Source organism: Acipenser ruthenus, chromosome 4, assembly GCF_902713425.1.
Source record: "Acipenser ruthenus chromosome 4, fAciRut3.2 maternal haplotype, whole genome shotgun sequence".
NCBI lineage: Eukaryota > Metazoa > Chordata > Actinopteri > Acipenseriformes > Acipenseridae > Acipenser > Acipenser ruthenus.
In genome coordinates, this window is record NC_081192.1 from 99197898 (window position 1) to 99213943 (window position 16046).

At 37.1% G+C, this 16046-nt stretch overlaps 1 protein-coding gene across 1 annotated transcript in view; it reads left to right on the forward strand.

Moving 5' to 3' along the window:
- The window catches only part of LOC117400462 (amyloid beta A4 precursor protein-binding family B member 1-interacting protein-like), a 37267-nt gene that overhangs the window by 11958 nt on the left and 9263 nt on the right, over positions 1–16046 (forward strand). The window contains exons 2-7 of the mRNA XM_034000481.3: positions 3530–3589; positions 4003–4084; positions 4664–4929; positions 5608–5685; positions 7123–7282; positions 11262–11383. Coding sequence (XP_033856372.2) covers positions 3530–3589; positions 4003–4084; positions 4664–4929; positions 5608–5685; positions 7123–7282; positions 11262–11383 — 768 coding nt within the window. The remainder of the gene's footprint in view (positions 1–3529; positions 3590–4002; positions 4085–4663; positions 4930–5607; positions 5686–7122; positions 7283–11261; positions 11384–16046) is intronic.

Here is a 16046-nt window from a genome sequence, read left to right on the forward strand (position 1 = left end):
TCGGCCAAAACAAACCTTGGCGAAAGCGCAGAAGACTAATTGCCAGACCACCTGATTGCATGTACAGTAAGCAGGGGAAGCTGATTTCCATGGGGCAGCATGAACAAAAATACAGATCAAAGAATCATGATAAGCACTGTGTGGTCTTGCATTGTCCTGTTGGAAAATTGACACTTCCGGATTGGCTTGCAGGAATGGAAAAACTGTTGCCTCAAGGACTTCGTCAATCTATCACTGAGCAGTAAGGATGCCCTCAATCTGCACCACAGACATTCTTATGTTAAAGGAGATTCCTCCCCACATCATCACACTTCCAACCCCCACTGGTTGGCTTGAACAACGCAACAGTCTCCACATCTCCACACACACCGTCAGGTTTGTCAAGGGCAAAACGGCATTCATCGGTGAATAAAACACTCCACCACTCTCTCTGCGGCCACCTCAGATGATCTCTGGCCCAAAGAAGATGGTGATTTCGTCTTTCAGCTGTCAACAAGTTACCCTTGAATGGCCTCCGAGCATGCAAGTCATTTTCATGCAGACGGCGAACTACAGTCATTCTGCTGATGCACGGGTTATTTCTTCCAAGAATTTCTCGTGCTGTAGCTACAGCAGTCTGAAAACGATTATGCAGATGGATCAGTCAGATGTGACATTCCTGGGCCGGTGTGGTGACCCTCTGCCTTCCAGGACATGGCCTGTCCCTCACAGAGCCGGTTTACTGGTTTTTCTGGACTAGTCTGCCCAAGTGCTTGCTGGTTAGAGGAATGTGTTCATTTGCTCTCGTCTCTCTTCCACCTTGGATCCAAGTGGTCCACTGAGTTTGACGAATCACACCTTCTATATCATCTCCATGAGGTGAGGGAATGATCCCTATTTGAACAGTGCACTTGTGTTTTTCAGTTACTTTTGTGTGATTGATCTGAGATCCATACAGCATTTGTGGATTGGTCCATTTATCAGTGTTAATGATCTAGGAAAACAAGCTAACCATGTGATAAACGGTCAGACTTTTTAAAAATGTACTTTGTGCTCTCTTGCCATTTTCTTCCCAGCTGTAATGAATTGGCTTCTCAGCCCATTAATGTGAATGGAAAGGCAAGGTCATGACATGAACCTCATGTCAGTGCTGTATTATTGACTCAGCAGCCACTATTAGATCCATCACATCCTGCCCCAGCTTAGTCAAAGCTTGTCCTGGAGTGTAAACACATGTAAGTGCATGTCCACCTACACTCAGGGAGTTTCAGTCAGGCTTGTCACCATGACCACTTGCTGTCTGCGAGGATCCAGAGTGTCTCCCAAGCCAGCTATAGCATGTTATGCAAAGAGCACAGATATTGAATGACCTGTTTCAACCACATGGGTCAGGATTCTTTCACATAGGGTGCCACTGGTATGAATTGCCATCTCAGCCCATTGAATTAAAAGGAAAGGCAAGGGCTGGTCGCGAACCATTACAGTTCAAATACATTCAACTAAAGAGCAAGCTCTGCAGACAAGAGGCAAATATGTGTCTTATGCTGATGTCAGCGACTAGGACTAATCAACCACTAGGAGGAGATCCTTTGCACAGTCTGTTTTGACTTCAGCATGTGGCTGTACCTTACCTGAAAGTCCATGCTGTGCTAATTAGTATTGATTGGCACCCCAATAGTGGTTAACATGTGTTAGATGTAATTTAGGGTAGTTGGTAAAAGGTAAATTAATTGTGTATATATATAAATGTAGAGTAAAAGGAAAAACGTTGTTCCCTTTTTATAGCTATCCAACTTTCTTTGAAAGTTTAATAAATGCCATTCAAAATGCAGAATTAGATACAAATATATTTTGTATTTTTATTGGAGCCCTTCACTATGTAGACCTTACATGTGCAGGTGCAAAATATTTTTAATTTATAAAACGATATCCGCTACCTTACTAGGATAAAGAAAGCTCTGTTTGCATGCTTTACTTGCAGGTAGTCTTGCACATCTGATGTCATTTCACCAGGAGAGAGAGAGAGAGAGAGAGAGAGAGAGAGAGAGAGAGAGAGAGAGAGAGAGAGAGAGAGAGAGAGAGAGAGAGAGAGAAATAAGTTCTCCCCAATCTTTTCAATGCCTTTAGTTTAAATTCAAAACTGGTAAAAAGTACACTTTCTGTCCACTGTAGATAGCTTTCTCTCCATTCTCTTATTAAAACAGTATTTGTATCATTCAAAACATCTCTGAAACCTCACTTTCTTTGCTCTAGCCATGATACACTTGCATAGAAAAAGCTTCTAACACAATGTTTTTCAATACACTACACCCTCAGCAAGAAGATGTAGAGAAGAAAAAGACCAAGCTGTAAAATTATTTTTAAAAATAATTTTAAGCTGTGCCAGATCTTGTTTTTAGCTACTCCAAAAAACACTATTGAGATTCCAAAAAACACTATTGAGATTCCAAAACACACCATTGAGATTCCAAAAAACACTACTGAGATTCCAAAACACACCACTGAGATTCCAAAAAAACCTATTGAGATTCCCAAAAACACCACTAAGATGCCCCCAAAAAAAAGACTCTTAGACCATTGGGATTCCCCCCCCCCCCCCCCCCCCAAAAAAAAAAAACTGTTGCGATTCTAAAAAACACTACTGAGATTCAGACTTCTTGAATATATTGATCCAGTGATCTGGGCATTCAGGATTATTTTGCAGCTATTTCTTAGGACGTTTTAGATGGGAGTGTAACAAATGTTGAGCTGCTTGACAGACACTTCATATTCACTTTGCTGTGGAAACTGAGCTGTAGCTTTGGGACTGGAGATCGACGGTTAGTTGATTTATGCCACATTACGTAAGCGTATTAAAAATACATACAATAGAAAAACACACACATTTTTTATTAATATAGAATGTTCTTCTACATCATCTACTCCACATTCATGACAGAATGCAAATGGAAAAAATTTAAAAAAGATCTTGGAAAAGGAAAAAGGAACATGATTTGTTTTCACTTACACGCAGACAACCGTTAGCACTTAGACCGTCAAAGGGTATTTGAAAAGCCAAGTAGTTGGGACAGTAGGGGTGTGATTTAGCATCCCCAATTGTAAAGATATTTTCATGCAGTCCCACTCGATATCTCTGCCAGTTATTGGTTCAGAATAAATCATCTGGTATTCATTCGAAATATAGTTGAACTGAATTTACAGAGGGGCAATTCCATCTCCATTCATCATTTTTTTGTTGTTGATGAAAAGCCATTGAAAAAAGCTTTGCAATTACGTTAATGGTCTAAAACACACACGGAGGACAATGACCATCAAGCAATGGGGGGCATGAGTTCCAGCCATCTTCTTTTGCATGAAGACAGCACCTGACCATGAACCTCTATCTTTATCACATGTGGTTAGGGTTATGTACCATCATTAACCACTAATGGAGGAAACACCTCCAAGACTAAAAGCTGAAATAACCCAGGTATCAAAGCCAGTCTGTGTGTGTGTTATTTAGTGTTGTTTAGCAGTAGTGGTAAATTACTGTATTCCTTTATGTTCACAGATGGATGACATAGATGCAATGTTCAGCGACTTGCTGGGGGAGATGGACCTTTTAACCCAGGTAAGTGCATTTCCCACATGTGTCTTATGGAAGGAAACAGTTCAAGATATTAGGCCAGTTTTTACCAGTAAACACAGATCTAAAAAAAAAAGTAGTATAAGTACCAGTATTACTGATTTGTAATGCAATACTGTATTAAGTGTTAATATTAAATTATTCCAATGAAATGAGTGTAAGGGGAGAAGAAAAAATGCTTTTATGTTAGTAAATTAACAAATCTATTTTAAAATTGATATCTCTAAGTATTCTGGGACTGAAAAAAAAACCTGCTGTATACTTATAATTTAAGAGCTAATTCAGATAACTTATGGTGGAAATCTGAACACAAGTAGATGGTATCATATTATATCTGAGTTTGATTTAGCATTTTAATTTGTATGTGTTTTCTCCCCACTCCCATCTCTAACACACAGAGTTTAGGGGTTGAAACAGTTCCACCACAACCTCCCCCCAGCACTGAACTCAACTATTCCATTGGTTTTAAAGACTTAAATGGTAAGTGAAGTTAAGCATCATGATTCATGGTACTATAGGAATGACACTGGGGTACTTAATGTTGGCTGAGGTAAATGATGTCATGAATTTGTGTTGGGCAGAGGACTTTACTCCAATTGAATATTGATATGGGTTTAGAAAGCTGTTAGCTGTTAGTAAACATTACAGGGTCCTGATAATTGTATGCGAACCGTAAAGGGTCTGCCTTGCTCTATCTCTATTTGCTCTATCTCTATTTTGAGTGGTTTGCTCAATTTTCCAAATAATAAAGCAACAACATTTCAACAAAGATAGAGTACAGGGTCATGCTGTGACCTACTTTTTGACAATCCAGATTTCAGTCTATTTGGATGGTTTCAGCTCTATTGAAATGTGTTTAAACAAAATGATCAAGAGCAATCTGATATATCCCATTGCTAGTCAAGAGTACAACATAAAACAGCAATTCTGCCTGGCAGGAGTGCCTGCATTTGCAACTTCCACAGCACAATGTATAGTATATGCACACACCATTTGTTATGTACTAGGACTGACTGCCATCCAATTCTATTTTTTGTTTTTTGCCTTTGCTACTGACAGAGTCGCTCAATGAACTAGAGGACAATGAATTGGATGCTTTAATGGCAGATCTGGCAGCAGATGTCTATCAACCCGAAATAAACCAAACTTCTTCTTCAACTCTGCCTCCTCCCCCTGAAGAGTACAGCTTCAGTGCTCTTACAAGTAATTTCCCAGCGGCTCCTAACAGTTTGCATTGCAGTGGCTCGTTGCCACTTCCTCCACGTCAGGCTGTTCCTGCTCCTGTTTCTGCACCCCCTCCTGAGCCCTCAGCACCACTATCACAGGTAACAACCATGGGCACCTCTACTGGCGGAATCAAGGGGCTGTGTTGATATGGCACTCACCCCTGGATGGTTCATCTGCATTCAGGGTTTCAGAGCTTTTTAACCTCGTCTCATCTCCCTGACAGGGGACAGGACAGAATCCGCAACGGTGTCACACAACACTGCCCGTTACACAAGCAATAAGGAGCAGTTACATCGTTTTGGGCTAGTTTTCTAATTTTTAAAATGATTTATTTCAGTGAATATTTGTATTTAAACCTTGCACCTGCTTCAAAATACAGCATTACATCCTAACTTGGGGCCTGTCAGATTTTAGTATAAGGATGACCAGATTAATTATTTTGCAATAATTCCAGTATGTAGCAAAAATACATTTTAGGTTAATTTTAGGGGAACTGCCTTTTCAGAAGGCAGACAGTAAATGGGGTTAAATTTAGAAAAAAAAACCTTTTTACTAGCATAAATGAATCATAATGCATTTTTTCTCTTGACTGGGGATTTATAAAGAACAAAGCCATTAAATAATGCCTACTGAATTTTGCCTCATGCAATTAATGCAGCAAAGCATTTTATATACATGTCTGCGTCATCGTCAGCATCATCAAAGCAAAGTCATATACATGTAGAGTACAGTGTCCTGTTGTTTTGTTTGTTTATTCATTTATTTGTTTATTTCAGGAAGAAAAGGAGGCCCAGGCAAAAGCTGACAAAATTAAACTTGCGTTAGAAAAGCTTCAAGAAGCCAAGGTTAAAAAGGTATGACGTCATATCTCTGCCTCGTCCTCTATTGTTATGTCATCAAGCCACGTCATGTAGCAAAAAAGGACCCAAATTCATCACACTGTAGAATCTTTAAGGGTCGGTACCACTCTTGACCTTTTTGCCACAAGTTGATAAATTTTGTTTTTGTTTTGTTTTGTTTGTTTGTTTTTTTATTTACAATTTAGCCACAAAAAGCCACCAGTCACTACCGTGGTAATCTAAAATCTTTTTTTTTGGTCTTTTTTTCTTACAATTGTTGTGAACATTTTTGGGGGATAATGATTTAAAAAAGTGGATGGGCCCTTTTCCATTTTGTTTTTAAGAGGCTAATTATTTGATGTTCATGTAGACTAATCTGCTCCACAAGAGAGAGGTCTCTTATAGACAGGATAAACACATTCATGGGGCTGTCAGGGGAAGCTTAACATCACCACTGCTCTTTGGTTAAACACAGGTCTTCATTTTCCAATGGAATCAATATAAAAAAAAATATTACATTACATTTTGTATGTCGTTGCTAGTCACTGCATGTGTTTGTCAGCTTCTCCATTTATTCATGTTTTCTGGTATTTTAGTAAAAATAAATCTTCAGCACTATCTTTGAAAACAGGAAATGGCAGCATTATAAACAGTTCCAACTCTGGGGAACAAGCGTTATGGGAACTACAGATAGACATTATATTTGCATAATGGAAAAAACATATTTCTGTGGCAATTGGAAACAGATTCATAATAATATCCCGGGATACAGCTTTCCTGTCTCTTTTAAATTCTCATTATTTTGAAGAGAAACATAGCAGATTCATTATGTGGTTTTGCTCAGGTGTAATGCAATACCTGTAATAAGGAAATGCGCTTCTGCTTCTTGTATTTATTTATTTATTTATTTAAAGCAGAGGCTAAAAATTGCATCACCTTGGTGTTTACAGCAATCAAAATTCTGAACCCATTTAGACTGGTTGTAAAAGTTCATCACGGCTGAAATTGAACTGCTAGTCTATGTTATTCACTGTAACCAGACAAAAGAGGGTGCTGAAATGAGGCTTTATGTCCATCAATATATCCCATACATTCTGTACCTGACAAAAAAGTTGTGGAAATCATTGTGGCACAGGTAAACTACACAAAGATTGTGGGAAACCTGTGACCTCCAGGGCAAGGCCATAGAATACCAGGCCAACCCTATGTTTTCAATGTTCTCAGGATACCCAATATGGATGAACTTTTGCACAGTTACTGATTTTGGTCCAACTTGATTCATATTGGGTTTAAAGAGAATCTTTGAAACAGAAATATATCATGACAGCCATCAAAGTTAGGCCCGTCCTCTGTTTTCACCTTTCTCAAGGTAGGTGTAGAAATGATGATTGAGTTTCAGTAAAGGTTAGGGACAGATATCCATTAAAATGATTGAATTGTTTTTTTAAACAGCTTGTTATTAAGGTGTTGATGAACGACAGCAGCTCCAAAACCCTGATGGTGGATGAAAGGCAGACGGTTCGAGACATTTTAGATCATCTTTTCGAGAAGTCGCATTGTAACTGCAGTGTGGAGTGGTGTTTGTATGAGATTAATCCTGATCTACAGATAGGTAAGTAAATATAGGACATGGATTCACAGCCATTCACGAGCTTACATTACTTACCCACTGCAGGATCCTGCCAGTATGAGTTTACAGCTCAGTAACCTATAAATAAATACATACAGAAATAAATAAATAAGTACAATGAGAAATTGTGTGTTTCTTAAGCATTATGGATGGTCGCTTATTCCTCTGGTTGCCTCTTCATTATGATGAGAATATTTTGGCTTGTTTTTGTTTTGCTTTTACAAATACATGGCATTTAGAGTTCAATATTACAGATCAAAAATGATATACAGGTGCTTTTTGATAATATTCACTTTGCATTGTCCTAAATATTTGACAGAAATTACACAGGTAGGGATTAGGAAGCCGGTAGCCAGAGCAACTTCTAATTGTACAGACTTGTATTTGAAATATATGCATATCTCAAACTAAAGAAGAGACAAAGAAGTTGACCGATGCTAATGTTCTGAGTGACACCAAAGAGGGAAGAAATGGATTTTAAAAGAACATTTTGTGAGAAGGGCCTGTCTTGTATTTAAGATAACAAATCTGTGTCTTGGGCAACTACTCATGGACAAGCCGATTTATTTAGGCAATCCGATTTGCTCATGAGCAGTTACAAAGGTATGTCTTTACCCAAGAGAAGCAAAGCGAGTTTATGTCAGTCTCTGCCTGTCAGATAGGACCTGAATAACTTTTCCCCCATATTTTGCTATTTTAATGGAAGACGATACACGAGGGAAAGATGAATGGTCCACATGTGACAAAATCTGCCAGCAGATTTATGAAAATGGAATAAGGCTCAATCTGGAACAAATCCAGAGCAGCACATCACCACGTTAGCCATTATCTAACTTTGATCTGGGCTCAAATCTTAAGAAAACGTATCTTGTATGAATACTATTAACCCATAGCCATGGAAATGAAATACCTTAACTTATTGAAACTATGGAAACAAATGTTCAAATATTGAAAATTCCATACAGGTTTGAGAAATGGAGATTAATTAATCATTTAAAGTAGGTTTTGCCAAACTAGGAAACTAATTTCGTTAAAAAAATAAATAAACCTTCCTCAAATATACTGTGTATTTATGGGAAGAGAACAAAACATCAACACATTCCTGTGTAAAGTGCATCTATTTAACTTTTTATTGATTTATGATTTAATAAAGATTTAACACTTGTCAGAAAAAACTCTTGACCTATAGCTTGTTTGTGCCGCTGATGTGTCTGAGATACACTTAAAGCACTGAATCTATTTAACCTACAACAAAGAATAATTAGGGGGGACATGATTGAAATCTTTAAAATCGTAAAAGGACTTGACATATGTAACAGGGCAGAGTGAGCATCTTAAACACTGTGTAAAAGAGCTGGGCTCGTCTGCATTTGTGGCTATAGACCTTTTAACCTAATCTCATCACCAAGATCAATCAGCTACTAAGATCTTGACAAGCACAGATGGGCCGAATAACCTCCTCCCTTTTGTACATTTTTATGTTCTTATGTTCTTAAGAAATGTTTGCTTGGGGCAAATATTTCCTTAATCAAATCTAACTACATGTTTCCCTCTCTCTAAACCCTGATTTTGACAAATGAAGCCCTAGCCAAATTAACAAAACAATGGAGTTTTCTGGTCTGTAAAGGATTGTTTCTGTGCAACTGAAAACAACCTTGCTGTTTCTTGTAAAGTGTGTATAATCAGTAACAGAAGGCTCCTGATAGAGACTGCCATGCTGCTCAAAATGATTATGTAAACAGGACGTACCTCTTTAGCCTTTTTTGGTTCAAGTGTTACTGTTTCAAACACATTTTAACACAAGAAAGGTGAAAGTGCCCCTTAGCCTCTTCATATCTCCCTGATAATCAGAGATTCATTAGCCTCTTCATATCTCCCTGATTATCAGAGATTCATTAGCCTCTTCATATCTCCCTGATTATCAGAGATTCATTAGCCTCTTCATATCTCCCTGATTATCAGAGATTCATTAGCCTCTTCATATCTCCCTGATTATCAGAGATTCGTTAGCCTCTTCATATCTCCCTGATTATCAGAGATTCATTAGCCTCTTCATATCTCCCTGATTATCAGAGATTCATTAGCCTCTTCATATCTCCCTGATTATCAGAGATTCATTAGCCTCTTCATATCTCCCTGATTATCAGAGATTCATTAGCCTCTTCATATCTCCCTGATCATCAGAGATTCATTAGCCTCTTCGTATCTCCCTGATTATCAGAGATTCATTAGCCTCTTCATATCTCCCTGATTATCAGAGATTCATTAGCCTCTTCGTATCTCCCTGATTATCAGAGATTCATTAGCCTCTTCATATCTCCCTGATTATCAGAGATTCATTAGCCTCTTCATATCTCCCTGATCATCAGAGATTCATTAGCCTCTTCATATCTCCCTGATTATCAGAGATTCATTAGCCTCTTCATATCTCCCTGATCATCAGAGATTCATTAGCCTCTTCATATCTCCCTGATTATCAGAGATTCATTAGCCTCTTCATATCTCCCTGATTATCAGAGATTCATTAGCCTCTTCATATCTCCCTGATTATCAGAGATTCATTAGCCTCTTCGTATCTCCCTGATTATCAGAGATTCATTAGCCTCTTCATATCTCCCTGATTATCAGAGATTCATTAGCCTCTTCATATCTCCCTGATTATCAGAGATTCATTAGCCTCTTCATATCTCCCTGATTATCAGAGATTCATTAGCCTCTTCATATCTCCCTGATTATCAGAGATTCATTAGCCTCTTCGTATCTCCCTGATTATCAGAGATTCATTAGCCTCTTCATATCTCCCTGATCATCAGAGATTCATTAGCCTCTTCATATCTCCCTGATCATCAGAGATTCATTAGCCTCTTCATATCTCCCTGATCATCAGAGATTCATTAGCCTCTTCATATCTCCCTGATCATCAGAGATTCATTAGCCTCTTCATATCTCCCTGATTATCAGAGATTCATTAGCCTCTTCATATCTCCCTGATCATCAGAGATTCATTAGCCTCTTCATATCTCCCTGATCATCAGAGATTCATTAGCCTCTTCATATCTCCCTGATTATCAGAGATTCATTAGCCTCTTCATATCTCCCTGATCATCAGAGATTCATTAGCCTCTTCATATCTCCCTGATCATCAGAGATTCATTAGCCTCTTCGTATCTCCCTGATCATCAGAGATTCATTAGCCTCTTCATATCTCCCTGATTATCAGAGATTCATTAGCCTCTTCATATCTCCCTGATCATCAGAGATTCATTAGCCTCTTCATATCTCCCTGATTATCAGAGATTCATTAGCCTCTTCATATCTCCCTGATTATCAGAGATTCATTAGCCTCTTCATATCTCCCTGATCATCAGAGATTCATTAGCCTCTTCATATCTCCCTGATTATCAGAGATTCATTAGCCTCTTCATATCTCCCTGATTATCAGAGATTCATTAGCCTCTTCATATCTCCCTGATTATCAGAGATTCATTAGCCTCTTCGTATCTCCCTGATTATCAGAGATTCATTAGCCTCTTCATATCTCCCTGATTATCAGAGATTCATTAGCCTCTTCAAATCTCCCTGATTATCAGAGATTCATTAGCCTCTTCATATCTCCCTGATTATCAGAGATTCATTAGCCTCTTCATATCTCCCTGATTATCAGAGATTCATTAGCCTCTTCATATCTCCCTGATTATCAGAGATTCAGATTTGCCCTTTGGGCATTGCATTTTTTCACTTAATCTGAAAACTGCCAAAAATGCAGTTTCACACTATTTGCAGGTAAGGGACGAAATAAAAAAAAATAAAAAAGATTCCCAACAGAGATGTAAACCCTGTACAACAAAATGTATCTTTGCTATTTATGTACATTAAAATATTTGAATAAGATACAAACCCAGCTTCACTTTGCAGCAGATGTACAATGTAATGGTGTGTCCTTTTATGCTGTTTTTAACAGAGAGGTTCTTTGAAGACAATGAAAATTTAGTGGAAGTCTTATCTCAATGGACACGAGACAGTGAAAACAAGATTCTGTTTGTGGAAAAACCAGATAAATATGCTGTTTTTAAAAACCCTCAGGTAAAAATAACAATTCACTTTTCTGTCATTATTCATTGTGTATGATAGCTTTGTGTTTTATGCATGGGCAGAATATTGACCATGTCAGATAGCTCAGCATTTGCCTGTAATCACACTTACTATTGCAGACTCTTAGCTGTTAAACAAATGTAACTGTTGGCTGTTAAACCCACTTGTTAATGTCCTTTTTATTTGGAAACTCATTTCTATAAAAGGACACAACCACAAGACAACATGGCTATTATTACACCGTGTAACAATTTATTTTTTTTTGGTTCCTGGGTAGTAAGCGTTATTTCCTAATTGCTTATGCCTCAAAAGTATAGAAAATGGCTATTATTCCCCACAAACTTTGCTTTTGTGACAAGGACAGTGATATTTTGAAATTTACCTATTTTCCAGAACATTCCAGATAGATTCAGTGCTGAGTAAACTTGGAGTAACTTCTAGAACTTTCCAGTAATATAAATAGTAGTATAAATACAGGGGCACAATGGGCTGTAGGATGTCCCTCAAAGTCCATATCCTTGATGCTCATCTTGATAAATTCAAGGAAAACATGGGAGCCTACTCGGAGGAGCAAGGCGAGCGCTTCCACCAGGATATACTGGACTTTGAACGCCGCTACCAAGGACAGTAAAACGAGAACATGATGGGAGACTACATTTGGGGGCTGATTCGTGAAAGTGATTTACAGTATAATCATAAATCTCGAAAAACTACTCACTTCTAAATCTTTTGTAGTCATTTTTGTATTACTTTAGTATAAATACATGTTTTTTCTGACTTTATGTGAACAAAAAGACACAAATTCGCCCATTTTCTCATTGGAAATAGGTAAATTTCAAACTATTACTGTCCTGGTCACAAAAGCAAAGTTTGTGGGGAATAATAGCCATTTTCTATACTTTTGAGGCATAAGCAATTAGGAAATAACACTTACTACCCAGGAACAAAAATTGTGTTACATAGTGTTATTAATATAACTGATTTAGTTTGATGACAGATTAGTTTTGCATGTGTCAGTCCTTCCCATATTGTAGTTCCTACTGAAGACAACATTAATTCCATCAGTAGGATTAGCCTGTTGACACCCAGTATGTGAACTGCAGTGGAGCACAATGGAAACAGTCACATCATGCTATAAAAAGCATATTTTTCAAGAATTACCGTTAAGGAATCATTTCCCTAAAGTGCATAAAACCATAAGTTTCCACTGTAAAATTATGCATTGTGTTGTATATATTTTAATAAATATTATTTTTAACTGCCCAATGTATCGTAGAGGACGAGACATTTTAAGTACAGTTTAAAAGAGGTATAACAGAAAAGGCTATGCAAAGTTCTACAGACCGCGGCTGTGATGCTGACGATACAGAGAGAGAGTGTACAGGACCAGGGTTAATTTCTTACAGACTACCTTGATAATTCAATATTTGTAGTTATGAAAATATTTTCTGTGCTTGTTGTTATGAGTGAGATGTATTCACTTGTTTTAATCATTTGTAACCTTATGGAACATTTTTTGTATTGCTAAAATGATATACCGTTATTTGCACCTAGTGTACTGCTACAGAAATTATCACTGCAACTGTAGCCTATTTGAACTCTGGATACGTACATTATATGACAACTGACATGTACTGTAGATTTTATTTGAATTATACAAATACAAACCTAAGACTAAATAATGAAATCCTGGTATAGAAAACAGCATACTAGATATTACAATATAGTTTCCTTACAGGCAACCGATCATTGACATGGAATTTGCCTAAATGTATTTAATGTTGTCAGACTCCCCCCACACTTTATGTACAATGTACACCTTCACATGCTTGCATGCATATCAATGTTCTTATAATACTCTAAGTGTTCGGTGGCTACTTCTAATCATGTCGAGTTTATTTATTGTGGAGGCGAGCAAAGAGTACCAGAGAAAATGCATGATTAGAAGATTCACCGAAGAATTAATTATAAACAAATTGTGTATTGTGTTAGGGAGTTCTATTGTAATTTTGAAGTCTTATTAAATATAAAATGAAGTGTTACACACATGGTATACATGTATAATAACTAACAACTACAAGCACCAATGGCACTTCAAAAGTATTTATTCATAGCCTATAATCGTACATACTAAAATACATACAGAAGTAGATGTCAACAAAAGAAAATAAATTCCAACCAAGCCTACATAGACGGCTTACGATATTTATTTATTTTTAACAAAAAAAGATTGCAAAATGCACATTACAAGAGTTGTATATAGTAAGCTGTGGCAAAATGAGGGGAAATGATTCATGTTTTTTTTTTTTTTTTAATCCATGCCATCTGATTTTTTTATCAGGGCCTGGCTGAGTCAAATCCACTTTTAATTATAGATTTAACAAATACTAATAATTATTCTTTCTAACGTCCACACTAAAAAAAACAGACTTAAAAGAAAGCGTCAATATGCTATGTAGAATATAACTATAGTTATACTCCACAACCACACAATGCTTCACTTCCCCACAGTGCATATATACAGTGTATATATAGTATAGTTGCAGACTGGATCTGGCTTACTTCATCCTCTTTGCTTTCAAGTTAATCATACATTGCGTTACCCTTCATTCAAAGAATAAGTGCTTGGTTCTGAAGTGTCTTAACAGCTATTAAATCATGGTCACATCTGGGAATGGTAAATGTTAAACTTGTGTGTACATATGATACCACTGGATTAACAGTGCTGGTACTGGATTTTCTTAAATACCTTATTTATATTAGAATGAATTGAGGAAGTGTATATATAGTTAGATGTATTTTATTGCAAAGGTTCAGGATGAGTATTAAAACGTTCTTAGAGCTTTTTTACATATCAACATGGCAACACATAAGGTCAACTGTTGACACCTTTGATACACAGCTATCATGGTTTTCCACTGTAGAGGCTAACTATAGGATTCACAACCTACATTGAACATAAGAACATAAGAAAGTTTACAAACGAGAGGAGGCCATTCGGCCCATCTTGCTCGTTTGGTTGTTAGTAGCTTATTATCCCAGAATCTCATCAAGCAGCTTCTTGAAGGATCCCAGGGTGTCAGCTTCAAGAACATTACTGGGGAGTTGGTTCCAGACATTCACAACTCTCTGTGTAAAAAAGTGCCTCCTATTTTTTGTTCTGAATGCCCCTTTATCTTATCTCCATTTGTGACCCCTGGTCCTTGTTTCTTTTTTCAGGTCGAAAAAGTCCCCTGGTTCGACATTGTCAATACCTTTTAGAATTTTGAATGCTTGAATCAGATCGCCACGTAGTCTTCTTTGTTCAAGACTGAATAGATTAAATTATTTTAGCATGTCTGCATATGATATGCCTTTTAAACACAGGATAATTCTGGTCGCTCTTCTTTGCACTCTTTCTAAAGCAGCAATATCCTTTTTGTAACGAAGTGACCAGAACTTAACATAATATTCTAGATGAGGTCTTACGAATGCATTGTAAAGTTTTAACATTACTTCCCTTGATTTAAATTCAACACTTTACACAATATATCCAATCATCTTGAAGACATTTCTGAGTCAACATAAACTCCTAGGTCTTTTTCATAGATTCCTTCTTCAATTTCAGTATCTCCCATATGATATTTATAATGCACATTTTTATTGCCTCTGTGCAGTACTTTACACTTTTCTCTATTAAATGTCATTTGCCGTGTGTCTGCCCTGTTCTGAATGCTGTCTAGATCATTTTGATTGACCTTTGCTGCTGCAACAGTGTTTGCCACTCCTCCTAATTTTGTGTCGTCTGCAAATTTAACAAGCTTGCTTATTATACCAGAATCTAAATCATTAATGTAGATTAGGAATAGCAGAGGACCTAATACTGATCCCTGTGGTACTCCACAGGTTACCTCGCTCCATTTTGAGGTTTCTCCTCTAATCAGTACTTTCTGTTTTCTACATGTTAACCACTCCCTAATCCATGTGCATGCATTTCCTTGAATCCCTACTGCATTCAGTTTGAGAATTAATCTTTTAAGCTGGACTTTGTCAAAAGCTTTCTGGAAATCTAAATAAACCATGTCATATGCTTTGCAATTATCCATTGTCGGTGTTGCATCCTCAAAAAAAATCAAGCAGGTTAGTTAGACACGATCTCCCTTTCCTAAAACCATGCTAACATCTCCCAGGATATTGTTACCATATAGGTAATTTTCCATTTTGGATCTTATTATAGTTTCCATAAGTTTACATATAATAGAAGTCAAGCTTATTGGTCTGTAGTTACCTGGTTCGGTTTTGTCTCTCGTTTTGTGGATCGGTATTACCTTTGCAATTCTCCAGTCTGTCAGTACAACCCGTGTCAAGAGACTGTTGCATGATCTTGGTTAGCGGTTTGTAAATAACTTGATATCATTATAAAACACACAGATGACATCTCTTCTACTGAACAATAATACACACAAAGTATAGACTTGCATGCACACAAGTCCTTTTAAGTGTTTTTTGGTATTTGTACCTTTTCAGAGGGAAGTTAAGGCTCTGGAAATAAAAGGGATGTAACAATAAGAGCTTTATATAATTAGTATATCAAGAGTTTGTGTGTTTTTTTTTATATATATATATTTTAATTGCTAAAAAATCGCTATTTTGGAGAAGTGACTATGGGGTATAT